The sequence below is a fragment of the Tenrec ecaudatus genome, chromosome 3 (assembly GCF_050624435.1).
Source record: "Tenrec ecaudatus isolate mTenEca1 chromosome 3, mTenEca1.hap1, whole genome shotgun sequence".
In the NCBI taxonomy this organism is placed as follows: Eukaryota; Metazoa; Chordata; class Mammalia; order Afrosoricida; family Tenrecidae; genus Tenrec; species Tenrec ecaudatus.
This window is the reverse complement of record NC_134532.1, coordinates 67,608,523-67,635,375: the sequence shown is the minus strand read 5'-3', so window position 1 is coordinate 67,635,375 and position 26,853 is coordinate 67,608,523. Positions and strand designations below refer to the sequence as shown.

Here is a 26,853-nt window from a genome sequence, read left to right as displayed (position 1 = left end):
AAATAAATAAATAGTTTGTGCCAGAATAAAACTATTTTCCCTTTCTCGTATTTTTTAAAAAATAATAATGCACAGAATTTCTTCCTAACCATATGTGTCTTCTCTTCAAATTTTTCTGAATAATCTAGTGTTGAAAGCTTACTTAGTTCATGGGTGGGGAATGTCAGGTAAGTTAAGAAAATGTTTGACCAGTGTGGTCCTTGAATGATGTCATAAATATCCAAATGGTACTTGGCAGAAAAAAGTTTCCCCATCCCTGATTTATGTGCTAAAGTTTTCTCATTCCTTTTAGCCTATAACTCGGTAATACAGAAAAGTCATTTAAATCATCTGACAATAAAAGAACTGAAGTGGGGGGGGGGGGGAACTTTCCCACGAGATAGAGCTCACCTAGTAAAGCTCACCTAGCATGAAATGAATTATAGACAAGGAAATGTATTATTTACTATGCGAGCTGTTTGCACCATTCCGCGAGAGAGAACCAAATACCCTGCTAAGTATTATCCGGTGGCTTAAGACATTTTATCACCTGTCTTGGGTGGAAACTAGAGTCTTAGGGTCACTGATCCGGTAATTCTAGTAACAGACCTTGGAAGATGAGGACGAATGTTCTGATCATTCGAATATTTTATTTCCATCACTTAAGCAAAGGGCCTCAATATGAAAGTATACGGGGGGAGTAAACCCAAGCCATCCACTTAAATCAAAACAGGAAGCAAAGAATGCCACAGGAGTGACTGCTGGGTAAACTCTGGAGATGTCGGGGATAGGAGCTTGGATGAAACAAGAGCTGGTCCAAGTCAGAAGCCAGGGGAAAGAAAACCCTAACGCTGGGCTTCCCGAATTGTGAACGGAGGAGCCACAGGCCGCACTGAACTCCCAGACACACCTTGCAGTAGTTGACTGCACTGAGCAAAACACAGCAAGGTCTGTCAGACGCACATGACTTTGAAAACCCGATCATATCACCAGGTCTCTGTACATTTAATAAATGGAATGATTCGATATTTCTTGGACCCAGAATATAGATGAATACAACCAGTAGTGGGATTCGAATAATTTAGCAGGTTTTCTGCCCTAATGACTTTTTTAAGTACAAAAAATGATATACCAAACGGGAGTTCAGTCTTTCATAAAATTAACATTTAAATAAGAATAGTAAAAGAGGAATATAAAGCTACAGTGTATTATAAGAAAGTTTTTAAATGTTAATGAAAAAATTAAATACGTGACCAAAAAATGATAAAACTATAATTTTAAATGTTTCCATATTGTTTTTCCTTTGGTTTTTCTTCCAGAGTTCAGTTTGTTAAAAATATGGAACGCTTCCCAAATTTGCATGTCATCCTTGTACAGGGGCCATGCTAGTTTTCTCTGTATTGTTCCAATTTTAGTAATGTGCTGCCGAAGCGAGCACTCCAGTGTTTCTTTTCTTTTTTTTATTAAATCTTTTTATTGGGGCTCATACAACTCTTATCACAATCCATACATACATCAATTGAGCAGAGCACCCTTATACAGTCGTTGCACTTGTCATTCTCATAATTCACCTTCCACTTGGGTTCCTGGAATCAGCTCGGTTTCCTTTTTTTCCCCTCCCCCTCCCTCCCGCTACCCCCTTCCCCCTGGTCCCTTAATAGTTTATAAATAATTATTTTATCCTATCTTACACTGCCCGGCGTCTCCCCTCACCCACCTTCCCATTGCCCATCTCCCAGAGAGGAGGTTACACATAGATCTCCAAGATCGGTTCTCCCTTTCTACACCCCCTTCCCTCCTGGTATCGCCACTCCCACCACTGGTGTTGAGGGGTTCATCTGTCCTAGATTCCCTGTGTTTCCTCTTTTCTTTTTTTTTATTATCAATCATTTTACTGGGGGCCCTTACAGCTCTTATAACAATCCATACATCAATTGTCTCAAGCACATTTGTACATATGTTGCCATCATTTCCAAAACATTTTCTATCTTTTTGTTGTTGTTAATCATTTTATTGGGAGCTCATACAACTCTTATCACAATCCATACATACATCAATTGTATAATGGTGTGTTTACACATTTGTACATTCGTTACCCTCATCATTCTCAAAACATTTGCTCTCCCCGTAAGCTCCTGTCATCAGCTCCTCATTTTCCCCCCTCCCTCCTCATTTCTCCTTCCCTCATGAACCCTTAATTATTTATTTATTTTAAAGAACAGTTTCATTAAGAAAAACAGATGTACAATAAAAGTATATGTTTATAGTGTACAGTTTGCCAAAAATTGACATGTGTCGCACTTGGGAAACTATCTTCATAATCAAGATACCTAAGGTAACTGTCACCACGGACACCTTCCTTAGACCTGTTTTTTTTTTAATCATTTTATTAGGGGCTCATAAAACTCTTATCACATTCCACAAATACATCCATTGTGTAAAGCACATTTGTACATCAGCTCATTTTCCCCCTCCCTCCCTGCTCCCCCTTCCCTCATGAGCCCTTGGTAATTTATAATTATTTTGTCATATCTTACACTGTCCCATGTCTCCCTTCACCCACTTTCCTGTTGTCTGTCCCCCAAGGAGGAGGATATATGTAGATCCCTGTAATCGGTTACCTCTTTCTACCCCACCCTCCCTCCACCCTCACGGTATCACCACTCCCATATTGTTTCTTAATAGGCATCCTCACTTGGAATATTCTTCACTTTTATCCAAGCATCATCGGCTGTGTAATTTATCTTTCGCCATCTTTCACTGTAGGACTAGGCTACCATTCCTTTAGAGGTAGGCCAATTAGACGATAGTCATTGTGTTTGAACATACACATAATATGTTCACCTTTGAAAAACCCTTTGCTACTTCTGCTGACCTTACAATTGCTCTGACAATATTTTTAGCTCTTTGAACATTTTCAAGAATTGCATAATTCACTCCTTAATATCTCGTGGGAGTTTGGGACATAACACAGGCGGAAACAAATGACAGTGTGTCGTTCTCTGGTTGTTTGACACTTTTACTCTTTACGTTATACATTTGTTTACTGAAGTAACAAATGCGAGAGAATAAACATGTAGTTCATCAAAAGTATAATGAGCTTTATGCAATTAATAAATATTGCAAGCACAGTTCCATCTACTTTTTTATACCTATGGACAGAATGAACATTACTGCGGGCATTTAGAATATGCTGTGGTACCAAAATCCAAGCTCATTGCCAGTGAGTCGCTGTTAACTCAGAGCACCCCCCGGTGGATTTCTGAGACAGGAACTGTTCAGGAGGAGAAAACCAGTAGAAGTGGAAGCATCTCAGCACTGGCAGGAGTTTCCACGTGGCTCCTCCAGCTCCAGGACTCTGGCTGCAACAGCGAAGCTCCATGTGTCTTGTCAACAGGAAGACAAAACAGAGTGTTTGTGGGTCTGGCCACCAGTGAGCTATTTATCTCCTTTGTCCCCCAAACACGAGGTAATCAAGCTGTGACCTGATTGACAGGCTAGACTCCACCTCTTCTTAAGTTGACAGATTTAACTCACAGGTGATATTATCAAATTTTTATACTTCTACAGTGGTAAGAAGAGATAGGGGAGGTAATGATAAATTATAGTGTCTCAATGAAGCTTAAAATGTAGCCTGAAAGATATATGAGGGGGTAAAGAGTTTTGAAACAGAGAGTGAGCAAATGTTGAGCTTAGAGGCTCAGATCAGAAAGTTGGTTATGAAACCTGTACGACTTTATTTGGTGGAGAAGGAGCTTTGGTGGTACAATGGATTAAGCACTGAAATGGTATCCCAAAAGGTCAGTAGACCCAAATCCACCAGTGAGTCAGGAGTGGAAAGGTCTGGCAATCTACTCCTGTAAAGACTACAGCTTGGGTGTGCGTCTTCCATGTGGGCTTTGTTGTTTTGGGCTAGATGGCCGCTTGTTTACCTCCAAGCCTTTAGGACCAGAGGATGTACACTGGTGCAGATAGGAACTGGAAACACAAGGAATCCAGGGCAGATGAACCCCTCAGGACCAGTGGTGAGAGTGGCAATACCGGGAGGTGGAGGAAAGGTGGAGTAGAAAGTGGGAACTGATTACAAGGATCTTTTTTTAACCTCCTCCCTCGGGGACGGACCACAATAAATTAGATGAAGGGAGATGTTGGGCAGTGTAAGATATGCTAAAAAAATAATTTATAAATTATCGAGGGATTATGAGGGAGAGAGAGCGGGGAGGGAGGAAAAAAATGAAGAGCTGACACCAAGGGCTCAAGTGGAAAGCAAATGTCTTGAGAATGATGATGGCAACAAATGTACGAATGTGCTTGACACAATGGATGTATATATGGATTGCGATGAGTTTTACGAGCCCCCAATAAAATGATTTAAATAAATAATAAAAATTTTAAAATGATTACAGCCTGGGAAACACTAAGGATGACCAAATTCTATGACATGTGGATGAAGCGCCAAAAAAACTGTTAAAAAACAAAACAAAAAGAAACTTTTTTTTAAGGGAAACACCTTGGGCAATTCCGTTTTGCTACATGGCTTCGCTGAGTTGGAATCCACTTCAAAGCAATGAGTGTGGCTTTCATTTATTGTTTTGTTTAGGCTGTTACGAAGTTAAACATAATCTACCTGTTCAGATCTGTATTCCTGCAACCTTTAAAAATCAAGCTCACTTAATCTTTTGATGGGTTTGTATATAATCTCAAAATCTGAGCCAACACATTCCTGAAAAAACAAACCAAACAGTTTGATCTAGACTCACTCACACACACTCACTCACTGCCATCCCATGGATGCCGGCTCAGAGGGACCCTAGAGGACCAGGTAGAACTGTCCCTGTGAGTTCCCCAGATTGTACCTTTCCATGGAAATAGAAAGCCCCATCTCCACAAAGAAGACGAAAATGTTCTAGAATCGATTGCCCTTGGTGGAAAGCTTTGGGAGGGGCAGGAGATCTGGAAGAGTGATCTCAACAGCCTGGGACAATCTCATCTTCAACCTGCAGGCGTCAGACGCCTAGGCTGATTCTAAGCTCTCTTTGTGCTGACCTTTGTGTGCGTACTTCCTTGTCCATGCACAGGCAAGACCCAGCCGAGGCTGGAGCAAGATGGGGTTGTTGAATGGATCTCAGAAACGGGACCAGTCACAGAATTGGTCAATTCATAACCCGGAGATGCAGACAGGCCAACTTCACTTAGTGGCAATTCACTGTGTCAGGTGCTCTTCTTTCCAAAGAGACTCTGCTTTCTGCTTGCCAATTTGTGGTCCCTGACTGTCCAGTCTTCGTTTCTCAAGACTAAGAGCCCCGAGACCCATCAGGGCAGTTGCATCCACTGAAGGCAGTTTCATCCATTGAAGGCAAACTTCCATTTATCCATTTTCGTGTGATTTGGAAGTAAATAAACATATCTTCACTTACTCTACATCGATTGACTAACAGCGTGCTTTTCACCCTACCACCCTCTGCTAATGAACTAATTTTCCAAACATCTAAGTTGAAACCCACTTTGGCAGCGGGCAGATGTTCAAGGTCATATAACAAAGAGACATTGTATCCTTATTCTGGATTTACCAAGAAACCTCCGTACACCCTATTTAGTACCTCATCAGCACCATGTGCCTGAAATTCCTTGCAGACCATCACTTTTGCTTTGTCTCCATTGGGATTTGAAATAAGATCGCGGACCCCATCGAAATCTGCAAAGGTTACTTCTATGGCTTCTCGTTTGTTTCGGGTGGCCGTGTTCTCAAACCGGAGTGCAAATGTCTCTTCGACGATGTACTTCTTCACCTCCAGCTTCCAGCTGGATCATGGCGGCTGCTGGCCCCCAAGCCTAAACCCACCTGCCAAGCCGCCTCCGCCTCACCAACAAACCCGATCCCGCCAGGAATTTTAAAAAATAAAACACAGTGAAGACATTTATATCAATGAAAAACTCACCATAAATGTTACTTTGCACATAATATACTTTGCTTCCCTCTAATTTTCCTACTGACTTAAGTTAGCTTAGTTAGAAAGTTAAGGAGCCCTGGCAGTGTAGCGGTTATGAGTTGGGCTGTGAGCCTCATGGTTGGCAGTTCCAAATAGGCTAACTGCTTCAGTAAACAGTTACAGTCTTGGAAACCCACAGGGGGTGGGTGGTGGTGATTACGAATCAGCACTGACTTGATAGCATTGAGAGTTAGAGGGTGGCTAAGTCTACTAACTGCAGCGCAGTATAAAAAGTAGAAGGCCTTGCTGACCAGCCTTCTACTACCCTAACCAGTCAGTCTGGGAAACTCACAGGGACAGTTCTATGCCCTGCCCTCTGCTCAATGGCAGAGTGAGGTAGCTTTTGTTGTTGTTGTTTGGGGGGATTTTGTTTGTTTTTTGGTTTTGGCTGAGAGAAAACAAATAGCCTACTCCCCCCCCCCCCTTTTCGCAAATCAGTTTGCATTAAAAGAGGACAGGTTTTAAAACTGTGTTAGAGATATGGAAGAAAGCAGCAGAAACCAAGCTCCAGACTTTCCCAGGGCCCGGTGACCATGGGGAAGGTCATATTCATGTGAGGGTTCTCAGCGCTGTCCTGGAAGCCTTGAATCTTGCAAGCCACCTTGCCCACTTGACAAGACACAGATATTGCCAGTGGTAGCCGTGGCCTGAGAGGTTCAGGGGTCTTTGGTTGGAGGTTAGAACCCCAGCTCTACTACTTGCTCCTCAGTAAGCTGGGGGAGAATACTTACTTTGTTTACTCTTGTTTTAAGGTTCACAAAAGACCCCATCTCAAATATCATTTAGGGAAAATATTTATTTGTCTTAAAATAGACAAAAACAATACATATGGATGAGGGAGGTCATTAGCATGAGGTCAAAACAGTGTGGGGGATTCAAGGTAAGGCAGCATACAAATCGGGCAAAGAACAAAACGAACTCAAAATTTCGTGATTGGTGGCAGATCAATACATCACAGATACAGAGGAGACTATAGAAGCAGGAACTGGGCCATGATGGGGACACACACGTTGTTAGAAGTTGAGGCCTTCCCACGAAGATGGGTGGTCAGGGTGTGACTGACAGGGCATGACTGGACTATGTGACCCCCAGTACTGTCCCAAGTCTGGTGACCTCCATCCAGATAAACCCCTAAAAGAGCGACTGCCCCTCTCTGCAATGGCAGGAGCGGCATGGAGGTTCTCTACTTTCCAATGCATTTTGAGGGCAACATTACTACATCCTTGCCGTCTGATCTGAAAGAATTTATTGGGGCTTAATCTATGTGGGGATCCCGCAAATGGATTTTGGGCGCTCACTGTCATCCATATTCCATTGCAAACTGAGGTGCTCAGAATTGAAGTTCTAATGCACTCTGTAAAATGCAACTATGACCATCGCTCAGAATCCTTTGTGCTGATCATGTGATATCAATGCTGGTAAAGAACTTAGTACAGAGTTGTACCCCAGAAAATGACATATACACATTTGCATCTCTGAGAAATAAGCACACAGATTGTTTACAGAGTTGGCTGAAGATTTTAGGCACATGAAATTCCTTTTGTCAGTGATAATATCAATCTTTTGAAATTTAAATATGCACCATTTTTAATTCATTACAAATTTGAAAGGGTACTAGGTATTTGCAGCTGCTTCTAAAATACCATGTGGGGTACCAGCCCCCACAATTGAATGGGTCCAAGGGGCAGTCGTATAATTGAGGGGTAAGACTAAAGAGACATCAGACAAGATAATGCATGCAGGTGCTCTCCTCCGGGACCACCATGACTACAGGAGCAAGGTCCACAGAGAGAAATTTCCAAACAAGGCTTATATACACTCAGGGGCATACAAGCTCCCCTAGTTACAGGTAACCATATACGTAACAGGAAGGGGGTGCATCTGAGCAGACTTGACCTTTGGTGTCCATGAGCTTTCCTGCAGGGGAACATCATTATCCTAATCAGAAGGGAGTGGGCCCTGCTTAGGGTGGGACAGACTATCTAGCCAGATTGCCTTAGGTGGCTGACAATCTCCAGATAGACAACCTTCAAGCGGTTGACCTCCAAGGGTGTAGTCAAGGACCATGTGTTTGCAAATAGCACCTTAGATTTGGAATTATTATGGGGGGGACATCGTGGGGAATAACTTTTACTTAAGAGAATGTGAGTGGGATGCATCTCCAACCCCATGAAGGTTTCCTCCATGGGAGCCTTCTATCCCCTCCCAGGAGGGCAGACAACAGAAAAGTGGGTGAAGGGAGACATTGGTCATTGTAAGACCTGGGGGAAAAATGATAAATTATCAAGTGTTCTTGAGGGAGGGAGGGTAAGGGAGGTGAGGGGAGAGAGCTGATTACCAAGGGCTCAAATAGAGAAAGAAAATGTTTTCAAAATGATGATGGCAGCTTATATACAAATGTGCTTGACACAATGGATGTGTGGACGGATTGTGATGAGCTGTACAATCCCCAATAAAATCACTTAAAATAATAATCATAATAAATGCACTAAGTTCTTTTTAAAAAGTTGAGTTTGTCCTCATACACTCTCTTCCAGTTGTTTCCCACAATTATATACATTCCTTATGATTCTAAAAGACCAAGCCGCCTACCCCCTAGATTCTGGCACTTCAGAGAAAAATAGGCAGTGTCTCCTATTCGTCCCTGCTTTACTCCAGCAGGTTGCCTGTATATTCTCACAGCCAACCCCACACCTTTTATGAAGAAAACCGTTCCTTCCCTAGAACTAACTCTCTGACCATCCCACGCGCCCCCCTTGCCTTGGCTTCCTTGAAAGCACAGGTTCCCAAACTGACTTGGTCACTGACCCCTTTTCAGGAATAATAAATACTCAGCACCCCTTGGCAATTAAAAACTTTTGAACTGTAATTCATAATCCTGAATAAAGTGTAGGTATCAGCCTTTGCAGCAGGGTCGTTCCAACGTCCCCTAGGGGGCGGTATTACCCACTTTGAGAAAGACTGCTTTTTTAAAAATGATAATAAGAAATACAGACAGACTGTGTTCCTCACATCTTCAGGGTCATCCGGTCAGCCCGGCGCCGCGGCCTACAAGCCTCTGAGTACTGTTTTCCTTTCCCTTCTCGCTATACTTCACAAGCAGCATCCCAGCCCCGCCCCCGACAGTGACCAATCAGAGAAGAGAAACGAGCCGGATGGGGCGGGCAGTGTTGGCGCTGCCGGCGAATCATCGCCTTCAGACAGCCGGAGCGGAAGCGGAAGAGAACTGCAAGCCCTCGCTCGGCCTGGGTTCCGCCGTGGTGTCTGTCCCGTGGGAGCAAGTGAAGCTAACCTGGGGTCTGCGGGCTGGAGCCCTCACCTGTCACCTGTCACCTGTCACCATCACTGGACGTGGAGCTATTTGCGAGCGCGGGCGGGAGGAAGGCCAACCCCTAAAGAAAAGAGCGGGCGGACCGGCGGCGGCGGGGCAGAACTGGACTGTGCGGAGGGTGTCTAGAGGCCGGACCTGGCCGGCGCCTAGCTCCAAGCCATGGTGCAGGCGGAATTCAGGGCGATCCCCAGGTGAGGGCAGCGGCATCCAGCACGGAGGACCCGGGGCGATGCGAGGTGGGGAAGAGAAGATGCTGTCCGCACAGCGCCCTGGGAGCACTCTGAGCGGCTGCAGCAGCCTTAGCAGAAAGCCCAGTGCCCGCCGAGGAGGCGGCTCGTGCTGCTGGTAACAGCTTTCTCCGGAGCGCAGGGCTCCCCTTGCCAGTCTCTTTTGAGCTCGTTTTCCTTACTACGCGGAGCTGATTTGTGCGAAAACATGCCTTGCACTTGCACCTGGAGGAACTGGAGACAGTGGATTCGACCTTTAGCTGTGGTTATCTACCTGGTGTCCATAGTGGTGGCGGTTCCCCTATGCGTGTGGGAATTACAGAAACTGGAGGTAAGAGGGTCCCGCACCGTCCGTCGCCGCCCTTTCTGCCGTGTTCTCTGCCCAGCAGAGATTGGGAAAGAGCTGTCTATCCCTCTCCTATTCTTACCCTCCCCCTGGCTTTGTGTCTGGTCTCTCGTCAACTAGAGAGCTCAGCCGTAGGACTGATTTCTTGTTCACAATTTTTTTAAAATGCTATAGGTGGAGGTGGGACTGGTTTGAAGATTCGGCTATATTAGGATAGTTGTTTTAAAAGAGCACAATTTTTTGCAAGTTTTCATCAATTCCCTGCAAGTTAATTGTATTCGTGAAATCTCATTGGGGTCACGTCTAACTCAGGTAAACTACCTTGAAAGTCTTGTGTTGAATTTTCTTAGCTTACCTAATTAAAAGATCCTAGTTGGTTAACTTTGTTTTTACTTTGGAAATTGGCTCTCAATCAACAAAGGTTTTGCAAAAAGCTCCTGGCATATTTTTGATGTCATATTCTTATTATGACATCAGTAAAATGCTACAAACAGCCTGAAAGTCCCTAAGGTAACATAGTACATTATATACTTTTTAGAAAATATATAATAAAGTTCAGAATTAATGAAGTGCTTCCAATTCTTAATACCTGCATAAAAGAGTTTAAGATTCCATGCCACGTTTAAGGACATTTTCTTGTTATTGTGGAAATGATCACCCAGTTAAAATGAATTTCACATGTGTTTGAGTTTGCTTTGCTACAGTACTTTGTGTTAACTTTCTCAAAATGGCATCTCTCTGCCATGGAGTCAATTCCAGCTCAGAACAACCTAGAGGACAGAGTAAAACGATCCCAGTTAATTTCTAAGACTAACGCCTTACAGGAGTAGAGAACCTGTCCTGCAGGGGAGGAATGGCTAATTTCTGCCTCAGAGCAAAGCGGCTGGTTGTTTCAGACTGCTGACCTTGCAGTTAACAGCCATCAAGGCTCCCCCATGTTGGCACAGTATCTCACATCCTTACAAATAAATATGGACTATACATATTGGGATAGTTCTTATTAGTAATGATAATGTAATCTGTATTATAGATTTCTCATTTGTGAAAGACTTAGTTTCCCCCCCCAATAATTGGTCTTCTAAGTATATTAATACAAATAAAATTTCCCCACTTTCAAGCATTTCTTTGGAGTGTGGTATTGGAATACTTTTAAGAGTAATTTGTGTGTGTGTGTGTGTGTGTGTGTGTGTGTGTTGTGTCAACTTATTTAAGACTTCGTAGTTGTTGGATTCAGTTTTAAGTACCACTAGCTGCTAAGGAGAACTCTAATCGGCAATCCAATAAGACAGGTTTGAAAGTGCTTTTTTTCAGCTTGAAAAGTTATTATATGGAGATCCTACCCTAAATATTGTTTCTTTTCTCCAAGACACTTTCTTCCGCATTTATAGGAGACTGAATACTGATTTTCTTTAACCTGTCATGCTGGCAAAAACAATACTTTGTACCAGGCGCGTTTTAATGTGATTTGGCAACAGCTGTAATGAGCTTTACCTTTTCAGCTGAGAGATGGGCGTGAAGAAAGAAGCAGTCTTTGATCCTTGGAATCAATTTTATGGCTCTCTTTCTCTCACACCTCCCATTTCAGCTGACAGCAGAGTGGCTTGACTGCTGCCTTCAGAATATATTTAGAAATTAGCCACTAACTATCTCTCCTGGGCTCCAAGTCTAACAAAAGCTCTTGCCAGAACCACTTTGGACCCCGCAGCCAGAATGATTCAGTTAAAACATGTCACACTTGGTCTGGCTTTTTCATAAAGCCCTCCAATTGCAACTGGACCCAGGTCCTAAAGCCAATATTCCCGCCCGTCTCCCATCCTGCGCTTCCTGCTGCACACCTTCCTCAGATGTCCTGGGCGTGCCCCCTCACCTTGCCCTGTGTTTCTTTGTCTGCAAATGGGTTTACCCCAGAGAGTATTCGCATTCCTTTACTTCCTGTCAGCGCTTCACTCAAGCCACCTGACCACCCTTCATCTCAACACTTCGCACAGATTTCCTTCTGACTTTTATTTTTCTTGCTAGCACTTGCCTTCTAATACAATATACATTTTACATATTTTCTCTCCCCCTTCTGTCTGCCCTAGTGTCTGTGCTTGAATTAAGTATTGTTTGAGCCCAGTAATGAATGGGGCCTTTTTACTATATTATTAGGGATATAAACATGGCTGGCACCTACCTTCATGAAATTTAGTGCTGAGCACAATCAACAAAAAATTACATAAAGTGCTCCAGAGGAAAGTTTAAAAATATCTGAGAGACCGAGAAAGGGCATTCTTTTTACACGGCTTCTAAAGACCACTATGGCAGCTGTGCATAATTGACTGGAAGTATAGACAACTTAGAACGTTGAGGGATAGAGAGTGAAACTGATTGGTTAGGTATCCTTGAGTGAACAGCCAGGGCTTGACAGGGGATTGGCTTAGAGAGGAAAGGCAGAAAAGGGGAGGAGACAAGGATGGCTCCAAGGTTTCTGGCATAAACCACCAGGTAAATGGGGCGCTGGTTACAGTGGAAGAAGATCTAGGGCCACAGATAGGTTTGAGTTCTGGGACATTTCTTTAAAGGTATATAAGGGACATGTCAAATAAGCAGTTGGGTACGCAAGTCAAAAGCTCAGCCTTGAGCTGAAAATAGAAATGTCGGCAACAGGCACAATATAGATGGTGTTTAAGACAATGAGAATTTAAAGAAGGAAAAAAGGCCTAGGACCTAGTGGTCAAATAGAGAAATAGAAACTCATAGAAAATGGAGGGCTAGCTGTGAGGAAGAGGAACACAGACAGAGGTCCCAGGGAAACCAGGACAGGAGAGTCTCCAGAAGGAGAAAGCAGTGTCCCGGGACCACTGCTGCTGAGAAAGCAAAAGCTCACTGTCTTCAGGTCACCTTCGACTTGATGACCTTTCTGGTTCACTTACCTACAAGACAGTAGAACTGTGCCCTAGGGTTTCTAAGGCTGTAAGTCTTTATTTGTCTTTTTTTTTATCGTTTTATTGGGGGTTCTTACAACTCTTGACATTTGTACATATGTTCCATCATTCTTTTCTAGACATTTACTTTCCATTGAGCCCTTGGGATCAGCAACTCCTTTTTTCCCTTCCTACCCCCAAACCCTCATGGCCCCTTGTAGATTGTTAATTTTAAATGTCACACTGACCCCTGTCTCCCTTCCCCTCTGGTTTCTGTTCTTCCCCCTGGATGGGGGTGTGTGGTTATGTGCCATTCATTGCAATCCATGCTCCCCCACCCTCCTTCCCTTCCCCCTATTGTTATCTGTATTCCCATTCCTGTTCCTGGGTTCACTGTGTTGTGAGTTTTATCTCTTGCCCATACCTGTGAACCTGCTCCCATCTCGTCCAGAGTGGGAGGCGGCACTGGGGTCATGACAGTGGGGGCTGAGGAGGCCTCAAGGAATCAGGTATAGTGCATGACCCATTAGTGCTCTACTGCACCCTAAATGGCTCATCCTCTCCCTGTGACCCCTCTGTGGGGGAATGTTCCATTGTCCATAGATGGCCTTTGGGTTTCCGCTCCAACCTCCCTCCATTCTCACCAATGCATTTTTGTTTACTGTTTGTTGTGAATCTTCTGATGCCCGTTGCCTGCTCTCGATGACACCTCACGGTCACACCGGCTGGTGTGCTTCCTCAATGTGTGCTTGTTTCACTGTTGGGTGGTCGCTTCTTTAACTTCAAGCCTTTAAGACCCAAGACACTATATCTTTTAGTAGCCAGGCACCATCCTCTGTCTTCACCACATCTGCTCATGTACCCATTTTGTCTTCAGCAATTGTGTGTGTGTGTGTGGGGGGGGGGTTCTGCCAATATGTTAGAACAAAGTGTTCTTGTATTGAGGGAAGGTATGAGCCAAGACCCAAGGCGCATCTGCAGCCTGCGTATTGTTTTATAAATATATGTACTTAGGCTGATGCCACTGTTGTTATGGATTCATGTATTTACATAAGTGCACACCTCTGTTACTCTCCCTATCTATACCTTTGCCTCCTAGAGCTTGTCTGTTTCCTTGTGTAAGGCTGTAAATCTTTAGGGAAGGAGATTGTCTCATCTGTCTCCTTTGGAGCAGCTAATATTCAGTCAACTTTCTGGTTAGCAGCTCAGTGTTTAACCCATTATGCAACCAGGCTCAATATATCAACCAGTTCTTTCCATGGTGATACTAATAATGGTTTTAGTGGATCTATAAGGGCCAAAGGATCCCTGATGGTTATGAGTTGGCTGCTAATTGCAAGATCAGCCACCTATTCGAAACCACCAGCCACTCCTTGAGAGAAAGATGGGCTTTCTACTTTTGTAAAAACTTACGATCTTGTGGAAACTACAGGGACAGCTCTATCCTGCCCTATAGGGTCACTATGAGTCAGCATCAACTCAGTGGCACTAAGCTCTTTGATTGTTTTTGTTTCATTTATAAGGCTAAAAGAATGGAATTATTGAGAGTATGACAATTTTTGCTTTGAGCATTTCAGCTCTGGTGGGGCCTTAAGAAATGAATGGTGCAGTGGAAAAAGTGTGAGATTAAGAAAGGATTTTTTTACCTTTTTTTTTTTTAAGGTGACAGGCAGTGAATAGAGCATGTTCCCAAGATTAAGGTATACTCTCTGTTAATCCTTTTAAAAAGCCTAAAGTATAGGGATTTTTTTCACTTTTTTTCCCTAACAGTTTTATTGGCACATAATTCACATATCATCCAACCGAACAGTTCAATCATTTAGTCACATCAAGGGGAGTTTTATAATCACCACCACATCTATCTTAGAGTCCTTCCATGCCTCCCCCAACCCCCGCCACCATGAACACATCACTTTCAAACTGAGTTGTGCAAGCACTATCAGTTCTAGTGCTCCCTCCCTTCACTGTTCACTCCAGAAATCCCCCTTTCCCTCACCACCCCCCACCCCTGCATTCCCTACAACTCCTTGTAACAGTTATCATCATACATCCATTCCTCCTGTACTTAACAGCTGGGCAACCCAACAGAAAATAGTACCAGACAAGTCTCACTAAGGTGGTAATATTATTATAAATATCAACGTTCAAAACACCAGGGAAGAATTTCTGTCATGGAATACTTGTACCCAATACTAATTCAGGTCGTGACTGTAGGGAGGACAACTGGCCTGGTACTGAGTTTGATCCCACATAATCAGGATTGCAGTGGTCTCCGCCTAATATAATAGTAAGGCTGTGTGGGATTCTTGCCTTGACTAGAGCAGATCTGCCAGCCGCTCAGTCTGACTAGACACCCTGCAGATGGGTTTGGGTTTCCTCCACTGTCCTCCATAGCCTTCTCCAAATTAGCTGTTTATAATTTTTGTTCAAATACAAGCCTTTAAGATCCCAGACATTGCTTTCCTCACCATACTGGAAAAAAATTGTTTTTATTAAAAGATCCTTTTATTGGGTGCTCTTACAGCTCTTATAACAATCTGTATATCAATTGTATGAAGCATACTTTTTAAAATTAAATACTTTTATTGGGGCTCTTACATCTCTTATCAAAATCCATACAATCATCCATTGTGTCCAGCACATTTGTACATGTGCTGCCATCAATTTCAAAGCATTTTCTTTCTACTTGAGCCCTTTATTTTAGCTCATTTCCCCCTTCCTTCCCCACCCTCCCTCCATTGTGAACTCTTGATGAGTTATTGATTATTAGTTTCATATCTTAAATCATTCTCTGTTGCCCTTCACCCACTTTTCTGTTGTTTATCCCCCTGGGAGGAAGTTATATGTTGATCCTTGTTATCGATACCCCCTTTCTCTTCCCACCATCCCCTTATCCTCCTGGTATCTCTATTCTCGTTGTTGGCTCTGAGGGGTTTATCTACCTTGGATTTCCTGTGTTTCAGGCTTTCATCTGTAGCAGTGTGCATGTTCTGGTCTAATCCGATTTGTAAGGTCATGATAGTTGGGGGAAGGAAACATTAAGGAACTAGAGGAAAGTTGTGTGTTTCATTGGTGCTATATGCACCCTGAATCATGTCTTCTTGTGACCCTTCTGTGAGGGGATGTCCAGTTGTCTGCAGATGGGCCTTGGGTCTCCAATCTGCACTCCCCCTCATTCACATTGATATGATTTTTTTGTTCTGGGTCTTGGATGCCTGATACCTGATCCTATTGACACCTCATGATCACACAGGCCGGTGTGGTTCTTCTGTGTGGGCTTTGTTGCTTTTCAGCTAGATGGCCGTTTGTTTAACTTCAAGCCTTTAAAACCCCAGGTACTCTACCTTTTTGATAGCCAGACTCCACCAGCTTTCTGCACCACATTTGCTTATGCATCCACTTAAAGTATAGGATTTTGTGTCATTGTGAACACTGAAGCAGAGAGCTAAGTGGCTATGATCCCATTGTGTTAGGTATAACTTTAGTTGCCTTAGCGTATAATATCCTTAGCATTGTCTCCTGAATGTGTTGAAGTGTCCAAAATGCTTACTGGTGTTAACCAGTGCTCAGTAGGTGCTCGGTGTAATTATTACTGCTGTTCTAAAACTGCAGCCATTAGTGTTGCATTGAAGCAGCTATTCGTCTCTGCGCAATAACATCTTAGAAGGGCGTAGGCTGCCCGTGAAGCACGAAGTTACAAAATGTGCTTTCCTCTACTTACCACTGAAGAGCCCTGGTGGTGAAATGGTTAAATGCTTGGCTGCTAACCAACAAGGTTTGTTTGAACCCAGCAGCAGTGGCTTTGCAGGAGAAATGACTTGGCCATATGCCCTCTGTAAAGTTTACAGCCTACAAAAACCCCATGGGGCAGTTCTGCCCCGTAAGGTCCTTATGAATCCGTATCAGAATAGAAACAACAGATGAGCAGTAGATAAAGTAGCTGGCTTATGATGAGGGAGAGCTTTGTATAAAAAACACTGACTTCTTTAAACAGTAGAACTGCAATGTGCTCACTGTGGGAACTGAGACTCTGGAGATCCATAGCGCATCCCTTGTCCCTGTTAGGGCATAGACTACTGGCACGCCGGCTGACGTGTGTAAACTCGTTTTGTTCTTACTCTGGCTGAGCCTGTATAATTGAAGTCAAGCAACTTAAGTGCCCACATGATGGCACCTTGCTCTGTAGCTGAGTGTTTTCAGTCCTGCTTATCCCTGGGCCTCCTCCCGTTGTCAGGGCTCCTCTCTGCCCCCAGCAGGATTCCGTCTGAAGGAACCCCTCCTAGCACTCATCACTAACTTTTCTCTTCCCTTCTTCTTTCCTCAACTTTCTCTCAACAAATCTACTTCTCTCGCTTCCAGGGTAGGGCTGAGGAGTTTTAAGAATAACGCACATGGTGAGCTTATATCATTGGGTCTCAATTTTTAATAATTTCTTTTGAGATAAATGTAAATTAAAATATTTAGTCATTATGTTCGATTATACGGGTTCCCAGTACTGATTTGTTTTACAATATTTACTTATGTACACACATATACCGGGCATTATTTCTGATGAGTAGAGCTTTTTTAATAGCCCTAAAATGAAATCTTCAAACTATAAATAACTTTGTAATCAATAATTCAAGTTGACATTAATGTGGGCAAATCCTTTTTTTTTCTTCCGAAACTATATTGCCACTTGTCATATTAAAGCAATGCTAAGCCCGATGCTGCAGAGTATTTAGTCTAACTATACTGTGGTGCCAAGAGCAACACATTGAGCTGCTAACCATAAGGTCAACAGTTCAAACCCACCAGCCTTTCCCCAGGAGAAAGACAGGACTTTCTATTCCTGGAAAGAGTTACAATCTCTGAAATTCGCAGAAGCATTCTACTCTTCCCTACAGGGTTGCTGTGAGTCGCATGGACTCAGTGGCAGTGAGTTGGAGTTGTTTGGCTTGGCTTGGTTTGTTTTTTTTATACTGTGATGCTGATTATTGTCTGCTTGCAACTGTTTCTTGTCCTTTTGAGTTGTGTTCCCATCAACCCATGAAGGCCCCCAAAGCTTTGCTCCATCTTAGTCTGTAAGATCAGTTCTGTTTTGAGTGCCTTCCAATCTGATGGGCGTATCTTCCAGCACTTTATCAGTGTGTTCTACCGCTACTCATGAGGTGTTCCCTGAATAACCTCTCAGAAGTGGATCACTGATTCCTTCTTTCTAGTCTGTCCTTGCCTGTCCACCTTGTGTGACCCTGCTGACATTTGAAATACTGGTGGCATTGTTTCTCGCATCACGGCAACACATAAGCCACCAAGCACAATAAACTGACAGGTGGAGAGGTCATCCACAGAAAGACCTTCAGTGAGATGGATTGACACAGTAGCTGCAGCAATGGGTTTAATTGTAACAGTTGCGAGGATGCCACAGGACAGGACAGTATCTCATCCTGTTGTACAGTAGGATCACTGGATCAACCAACTCGGCACCTACCAGTCATACTGTGATGAGCTCTGTTGGCTCAAAGCTTAAAGCCTTTGGCTGCTAACAAAAAGGTTGATGGTTCAAATTCACAAGCCATTTTGCTGGGAAAAGGGGTGCCAGTCTGTTTCCCTAAAGATGTACAGCTTTGGAAACGCTATTGTGAACTCCAGTGTCCTTACAAGGTGACTGAATTGTCATCAGTTCCACAGCAATGGGTTTATCCTGTTGATGACTCAATTCTCCAGACACTTGTCTTCTGAGTGTTTGAAAAAGAACGTTCTCTCTTTCAGCATGCTGCCCTGCATTAGTCACAATCACATAATTCCTCTGTTTACATCTACCACCACATTCTACTTTTGGCACTAAGGCGATCACAAGACAAATGTGGGCACTGCAGTTACGTGGCAGTACTGTTCTCTGTTGTGGAGAATACACGCAGCAAAACCATACAGCAATGCAGGAGTTTCTACATGGACAAAGTCGTGACACTGGGGATAGTCTGACTTCTGTGACCATTCTTACCTGCAGTGCAGTTCTTGTTCACCTTACAGTAGAGAAAACTCAGAATATGTCTAAATATGGAATTTTTAAAAAATCACTGGAATGAATGCTTAATTTTAAATACAATTGAGCTAAGCACAAGTCATTCTTTTCAGAATCTTCATCTTGGCCTGTTTGCTTTCATTTCATTTCTTTGATTAATCCTCTTGGCTCTCTAGCACCCTTAGACTTTTGGATTTTTTTTGTTTTTTTAAAGTGTCACGTTTTTGTGTGCAGCATAATAAAAATACACTTGTTTCCTATATTCTTTTTTATGTTTCCTTAATCTTTGGCTTCTAATGGGGAGCAGGCACCTAGTTCTAGATCAGGGGTGAGGAATCTTTTTTCTGCCCAGGGCCATTTGGACATCTATCACATCATTTGTAGGCCCTACAAAATTATCAACTTTAAAATTAGCCCCCTCTGTTTGGTCAAACATTTTATTAACACACCCCTCTGATGGCTGAAAATGCTTCTCTTTGGTGCGGCCTGCTGATGATTTTGATATTGATGATGTTGCAGGACTTATGTGGCCCTTGGGCTGGACATTCCCACCCCTGTTCTAAACAGTAAAACCAGAAATTTTGGGTTTCAGTTCTATGTTAATTTTTAATTGGCCAACTCTCAAATACCAAAATAAATGGCCACTTGTGTTTTCTTTAAAAAGTTATCATTTGTATTGTCTTAAGTTACTAGCGCTGCTGTAACATAAATACCACATGTAGTTGGTTTTACTGAAAAGAAAGTTATTTGCTTACAGTTTGGAGGCCTCCACCGTAATGGTAGCTCTGGGCATTCTTTGGCACCATTGTGCCCCTGCCTTGTAGATGATCTACATAAGCATCGATTTCTCCCCGTGTGTGTCTATGTGTCTTCTCAGGCCTTTTATAAATCAGCAGTGGTCAAGCTTCGGATTTTACTCTACACTGACATCTCATTAACAACAATTAAAAAAAAGAAATCCTATTTCCAAACAGTCATACATCTATAGGTAAAACCCACCGCAACTGAGTTGATACTGACTCATAGTCACACTATGGGGCTGAGTAGACGTGCTCCCTAGGGTTTCCCTATCTGTTTCCAGGAACAAATAGCCTCATCTTTTTCCCACTGAGTGGCTGGTAGAGTCAAACTGCTAACCTTGAGCTTAGGAATGAAACATTTAGCCCACTGTGCCTCAGGGCTCTTCTATAGGTGTGGGAAGCTGGAATTCCGCACATAATTTGGAGGACACAAATGTATATAACATGCATTGAAAGGGGGAAAAAGAAATCATACTCTTCAATGAGGGATCACAAATTAGCCGAAAACTCTTTACCTCAGGCCTCTCGAATGGAAGAAGTTGAAGTCAAATGAATAATTTCCCCCATAGAAATACCAGAAGGCAAATAGATTACTTCAGCTCTAGAATGAGAGGGTTCGAAGTATATGTTTAGAAATTACATTTTTAAAACGACAGTGTTAATCAAATGTGCTTACAATGAATTGAGGTTTTAAAAATAGCTGCTATGGTTGTACATAAGAAGTACATTAGAGTAAAATCTGTTTGCACCGTGGTTGTGGTGGCAATTCCCAGACAGGAGGGTTCAACCATGGAATGCCTGGAGAGTATATAACCATGTTTGAGGCAGCCAGCACTCAGTAAATGTGTTTATGTTTTACATACAAGCATGGATTTATTCACTTCCATATTTTTCCTGCAGTCTTGTTTCATATTGAAATGATTGTTCAATAGTAAAAAATTACCAACAGCCTGAATACTTGAGATTGGTTTAATTAGATTATGCATGTCTATCCAAGAAGAGTCTATAATATACTAAGTGGGTAAAAAGCAGCTGGTCACTTCTGGAGATTATTGCCATTATTTCATTAGATAGTCCTTGCTTTACCAATTATTTTGATTCTCATTCAGAAACTACTACTGAACATAGATTAAACCCTTGTGTTAGGCTGAATGGCCTAGAGAAAACAAAACCAGTGATGTCCATATGTTTAAGAAAGAATTTTATATCAATAATATTTTATCAAGGAGTCTCTAATAATAATTTATAATTTATCAAGGGGTCACAAGGTGGGGAGAGAGGGGAAGAAAAAGGAGCTGATGCCAACGGCTCAAATACAAAGTAAATGTTTAGAAAATAATGATGGCGATGTTAGATTCCTCAGGTGGGAAATACCTCAATTCTTGCTGCATGAGAAAGAAATTCACGCCGAAGCCAGGTTTTTGATCCCAGTGTGTTTTTATACAGGATAGAAGTCTCAAGTTTTACAGTCTCACACACAGGACTGCACCCCACACACGTGGCGACCCGAGGAGAGAGAGACCATAGCACAGCCAGGCACAAGGGGGAGCTAAGTGGGGAAAGAGGGTGGTGGTTGGTGGTCTCCAAGTTGCAGTTTTTAGGGGCTTCAACACGGCCAACCACTTTTCCTGGCTCAAGGGCCTGAATTTGCGCATGCCCGTTAGCCTTCATCGGCTTCCAACTTCCTGTAGGGGGCCCCTAAGCATGGAGAGGAACAACCCCCTATCATGCTACCTAACAGCAATATGCTTGATACAATTGATGTATGGATTGTTATAAGAGCGGTAAGAGCCCCCAATAAATGATCTTTTAATTAAAACACGCCAAAAAAGGAGCCCCATCCCAGTCCAACTCAAGTCTCTGGGTCCAATGCTAGCCTCTTCAGACACACAATACCAGCAAGCAAGGAGGATGAAGGAGCAGGAGAGAGAGAGAGAGACGTTTTCACGGACTCTTTGGAAAGGGCCACACCCTCAAGGAGGTATCATCAGTCTGTGCTGATTGACAGCTTGGCCTCATCCCTTACACTTTCACACAGGTTCAAGTTGTCATACAATCTAACACCATTGCCGTATTTCACTAATCGTGTTGCAACCCAGCTGTCATCTTCAGCACTAGATTCCGATCTGCCCAGTCACCGATAACACCTGTTGAGGGTAGGTTGTTTCCTCCTGCTGTTTTTTATCATTTTGTGCTGTCTACTTCAGTAGGTCCCATTTTTTTTTGTATAAGACTGTCATTTTTGGTTTGCATCTGCCAAGAGTCTTAAAGTTATCAATAACTAGGAGTTGTATTAATGTGTTAGAGATAGTGTTTATTCAAATCTCACCCGTAGGTAAAGCATTAGATTTGGGTCCTCTGGAGACTTTCTTTTTCAAGACCAGGTGTGTTCGTCCAGGTAGACTAGAGAAACAAATTCATAGACACTCATATGTGTTTAAGAAAGAACTTTATATAAAGAGTAATTGTATATTAAGAAAGCAGCCCAGTCCAGATCAAGTGAATAAGTCTGATATTAGCCCATTTGTCCAATACCAGTCTATAAATTCCTCTTCAGACTCCTGCAACACACGTAGTGATGCTGAATGCAGGAAGATCTCAGGCCAATGGGTAGACAGTCTTGTGAATCCAGTGGCGGTGGAAGCATCTCAGCGCTGGTGTGAGTTCCCACAGGGCTCCTCCAACTCTAGGGTTCTGGCTCCATCAGTTTAGCGTCATTTGGCTTGTCAACAGGAATGTCTCACAGAGGGAATGGGTGTCCCACCACCTGGGAGGAAGACAGAAGTGCCCAGAATCCTCAGGAGAAGGCCATGCCCATGCAGAGGCCTCATTGGCTATTACCTGATTGACAGGCCAGACTCCACCCCTTCGCTCAAGTTGACAGGAGATTATGTAACTGCCACACCAGGCTTAGTTATCTTGCTGGTAGGTCGGTATTTTCAGTTGTACCCTTTCACCGAGAGTGCAGCCCTTTGAAGCTCCTAAGAGTTTCATTTCCAAAATTGGGATCAGCGGGGCCCAAAGCTTTCCCTTTTCCTTCAAACCCTGTCCTTAGATTACAGTGAGTAACAGTTTCCCAGGCAGCCTCTGCATTTGTTCATATTCCCTGGTTCTACTTTCTACTGGAATCTACAGCTTACACTACCACCCTTCTTCCCTTTATTTATCTTATGAGCTGAACTGTACATCAAAATACGCTTTCATTCTGCATGTTTTGTAACCATTTTGCTGATATATAATTCGTGTACTATAAAATTCAATAGCTCCGATATATTTAAAAGAACTGTACAATCACCACAATCAATTTTATATCATTTTCTTTGTTTTGTTTCCAATATTATTAGCTCTCCATTCCCCTCCAAATTCCCTTGTCATAATCCTAAGGTGCTGTTTTTTTCTTTTTAAAATTCTATTTTATTAATTGGCAGTGTATCTCCAGTGTAATCACTATATATAGTGCAGATTTAAAATGAATAGAAATCCTTCCTCGATCTTTCTGCCCTGCCTTTTCCCTCCTATTCACTCACTGCTATTGAGTCTATACCAACTAATGATGACCCTATAGGACAGGGTAGAACTGCCCCCTGTGGGTTTCTGGGACTGTCACTCTTTACAGGATTAGAAAGCCTCCTCTTTCTCCCACAGAGAGCCTAGTCGTGATTTTGAAGTAGTAAAATTATGCAGCCCACAGTCCACTAGTACATACTAGGCAACCAGGGATTTTATCTTCAGAGATAAAATTCGTTTGTGTTGAATTGACACACAGCCTCATGTGTGTGTCCGAGTGGAACAGTGCGCCAATAAATAGTCAATGACTGAAACAGACTGCCTGCCAGACCTTTCTTCTGCGTGCCTCCAGGTGGGATCAACCTAGCATGCTTTCCAATTAACAGCCAAGAGCATTGTTTGCTATTTGCACCACCTACCTAAGGTGCTAGTAATCTAGCTACTGTCTCCACAGATTTACTCACCCCAAATTTCTTATGAAGAAAATCACACCAAAACAAAAACCAAACCCCATCAGCAACAACAAAATAAAACACAAAGAAACGTCAACCCAAAAGAAAGCAGAAGAAAATAGAAACTAGAATAAATTACAAATAGAGCAATAAGGAAAACAAATAGTAAAATGTTAAAATTTAACCTAACTATATCTGCAGTAACCCACATAAATACTTATTTACATCCCTGGTCAGTGGCCCAAGGGAGTTCACTGGAGATTGCATCCATGTGAGGGCTCAGAAAATGGATTTGGGGCTTTCACCGTCACCTGTCGCCTTGTACATGTTGAGTGCTCAGAAAGTAAACTCTAATATAATTCCCTCTTCTAGTCTTGGATTTTATTATTCTGGTCCTGGATTTTATTACTTATAATCCTTGGATCATGTGGGCTGATGTGATCCTTCCATGTCCAGGCAACTGACGCCTCACTTAGATGACTGTTTTAACTCAAGCCTTCAAGACCACAGATGCTATTCCTTTTTTTTTTTAATCATTTAATTGGGGGTTTGTACAACTCATCACAATGCATACATACATCAACTGTGTAAAGCACATTTGTACATTTGTTGCCATCAGCATTCTCAAAACATTTGGTCTCCATGTAAGCCCCTGGCATCAGCTCATTTTCCCCCTCTCTCCCCGCTTCCCCCTCCCTCATGAACCCTTGATAACTTATAAATTATTATTTTATCATATCTTACACTGTCCGACGTCTCCCGTCACCCACTTTTCTGTTGTCCATTCCCCAGGGAGGAGGTCACGTGTAGATCCTTGTGATCAGTTCACAGATGCTACTCTATCTAATAACTGGCACCATCTGATTTCTTCAGTTCACTTTAGTATAGCAGTCATATCTTCAGTGATCACTTCGTTACCTTGCATTTTGTGGAAGAGTTTTCATATGGCTTTACCCCACTCTCCAGTCAGAACCAGGGGTATCCCCACTCAGGCTGGAATCGTTGCTTTTTGAGATCTACTGGGCAGAGCCACAGTGGAAGTTACAGAGCTTCTATATGCTTGAGCCAGGGGCCCTCAGTTGACCACCAGTAATGTATTTGAAAGGAGTCCTGGTAGGGCAATGTTTAAAGCAGTTGACTTCTAACCAGAAGGTGGGCATTTTTTGAAAGCAGCCACTGCAGAAACAAGATGTGGTAGTCTGCATTGGTCAAGAGTAATTACAAGCTTGGAAACACTATGGGAAATTACTCAGTTCCACAGCATTGTTATGAGTTGGAATCTACTCAACAGCAATGGGTTTGGTGCACTAGAAGGGAGCCCTGGTTGCGGAATGGTTAAGCACTTGGCCGCCAACTGAAAGATCAGCAGTTTGAACCCTCAGGGAGAAAAGACCTGAGTATCTACTTCCTGTAGCGGCTACAGCCAATAAAACCCAGTGGAGCAGTTCCCTCCTGCCCCACAGCCTTGTTATAAGTCAGAATTGACATGGCACACAACACCAGTGTATTGGAGGGATCAGCAAACAGGCCTACAGTTTTGTAAATAAAGTTCTGTTGGATGGAGTCATGCTCATTAGCTTAGTATAGTTTGTGGCTGTTTTCATCAGAGCAGAATTTACTGGTTGCTGCAGATTATAAGGATCATGTGACAGCATATGGTATGTACAGGGTCTGGCTCTGGCTACTGACCCCTCTGAAGATAAAAAAGAACATAACAGTTTTTGCCATTTTCTTTCTTTTTTTACCTTCTAAATTTAACAGTAAAACTTGAAGAAAATGCAGGTGTAGGTTTAGCTTTGCAGGCATCAAAGCCAAGTAAAAAAACTGAAGGACTTTGAGACGTGGCTTGCAGAAAACCTTAGCGCTTCTGTGCGTCCCTAAGCATTCTAATCAAATTTTCGAAAGGCAGATGACAACAGAGGACAGTGCATAGCATGATACTAATGTTCATAAAAGCCCATGAGGAAAAATGTGTCTCCATCCCTCCAAAAACACAAATAGATTATCCACTGAAGAAAAAATAAAATAGCTACTAGTCAGGTAGAGCGTGTTTAGCTGCCTGAGTAATCTAAGAAAGAAGTATATTTAGGTCTTGGTTTTCATCACAATATGCTAATACGTTCTTTTGCTTCTTAAGGTTGGGATACACACGAAGGCATGGTTTATTGCTGGGATCTTTCTGCTGCTGACTATCCCTATATCTCTCTGGGTGATACTGCAGCACTTAGTGCATTACACACAACCTGAACTGCAAAAGCCGATCATAAGGTAAACGTTCGCATGTGTTGATCTACTAGTGTTACATTGGCTCTCCCACCTCCTAAAATGTGTTTCTTTAATCTTTGCTTTTCTCACAGGATACTTTGGATGGTTCCCATATACAGTTTAGACAGTGTAAGTATGTTTCATTTTATCTCACTAACAAAGGGTTCTTGGATGATGATAACGATAGAGTCAGTGCTTAAGGTAATGAAAGCATAGTGCTTGATGATGCGTCAGATTAATGCAAACCGAGAAGGTAGTTGTTTTTCATGTGACTAGAGGACAATGAGTATAACAATAGGAAGTACAAAAGTGTAGTTTTTAAAATTCAGTGTCAATCTTTAAAATTTTCAGTAACTCTTAATCCTTTTAAGAGTGCAACTTTTTAAAAGAGTGTAAGTTAAAACTATATTCACCTTTTAAAAAAATTAAATCTTATATTTGAATGAAAACCCAAAGTGCCCTCCCCACTGAATTCCCTTATGCAGTGCTTGCAGAGAGTGAGTGGTCCTACTTGGAGTACATAGAACTTAGTCAAGATAAATTTCAGGTTTAAGAACTCGAGTACTTAATGTAATCCCTCCGTATTTAACTAAACATATACGTACTTTTTGGTTTCCTATTATCCGAGCATTTTCTTCCTTTTGAAAATTCATTTCACAAATTGCCTGGTAGCCCAAGACATCTCACATTTGCACACTAGCTCCGTGAATACCATAGTGTTAGTCTGGGTAGACTAGAGAAACAAATCCATGGACACACATATGTGTATGAGAAAGAGATTTATATACAAGAGCAATTGAACATTCAGAAAACATCCCAGCCCAGTCCAGATCAAGTCCATAAGTCTGATATTAGCCCATATTTCCGATATCAATCTATAAAGTCCTCTTCAGACTCACGAAACACATGCAATGGTGCCAAATGCAGAAGATCACAGGCCAGTGGGTAGAAAGTCTTTGGATCCAGTGTCATTGGAAACATCTCAGCGCTGGCAGGGGTCTCTCTATGGCTTCTCCGGTTTCCGAGGTCTGTCTGGTTGCGTCCATGGG

At 42.6% G+C, this 26,853-nt stretch overlaps 1 protein-coding gene and 1 non-coding gene across 2 annotated transcripts in view; one reads left to right on the top strand and one right to left on the bottom strand.

Moving 5' to 3' along the window:
* Nucleotides 1–1,311: 1,311 nt before the first annotated feature.
* LOC142443989 (U6 spliceosomal RNA) lies at nt 1,312–1,416 on the bottom strand. Its single transcript, XR_012783686.1, has one exon. It is a non-coding gene; the product is annotated as a U6 spliceosomal RNA (small nuclear RNA).
* A 7,779-nt stretch (nt 1,417–9,195) lies between these two features.
* TMEM184C (transmembrane protein 184C) overlaps nt 9,196–26,853 on the top strand; it is a 28,570-nt gene continuing 10,912 nt past the window's right edge. The window contains exons 1-3 of the mRNA XM_075543719.1: nt 9,196–9,858; nt 25,677–25,807; nt 25,897–25,933. Coding sequence (XP_075399834.1) covers nt 9,736–9,858; nt 25,677–25,807; nt 25,897–25,933 — 291 coding nt within the window. The 5' untranslated portion in view covers nt 9,196–9,735. The remainder of the gene's footprint in view (nt 9,859–25,676; nt 25,808–25,896; nt 25,934–26,853) is intronic.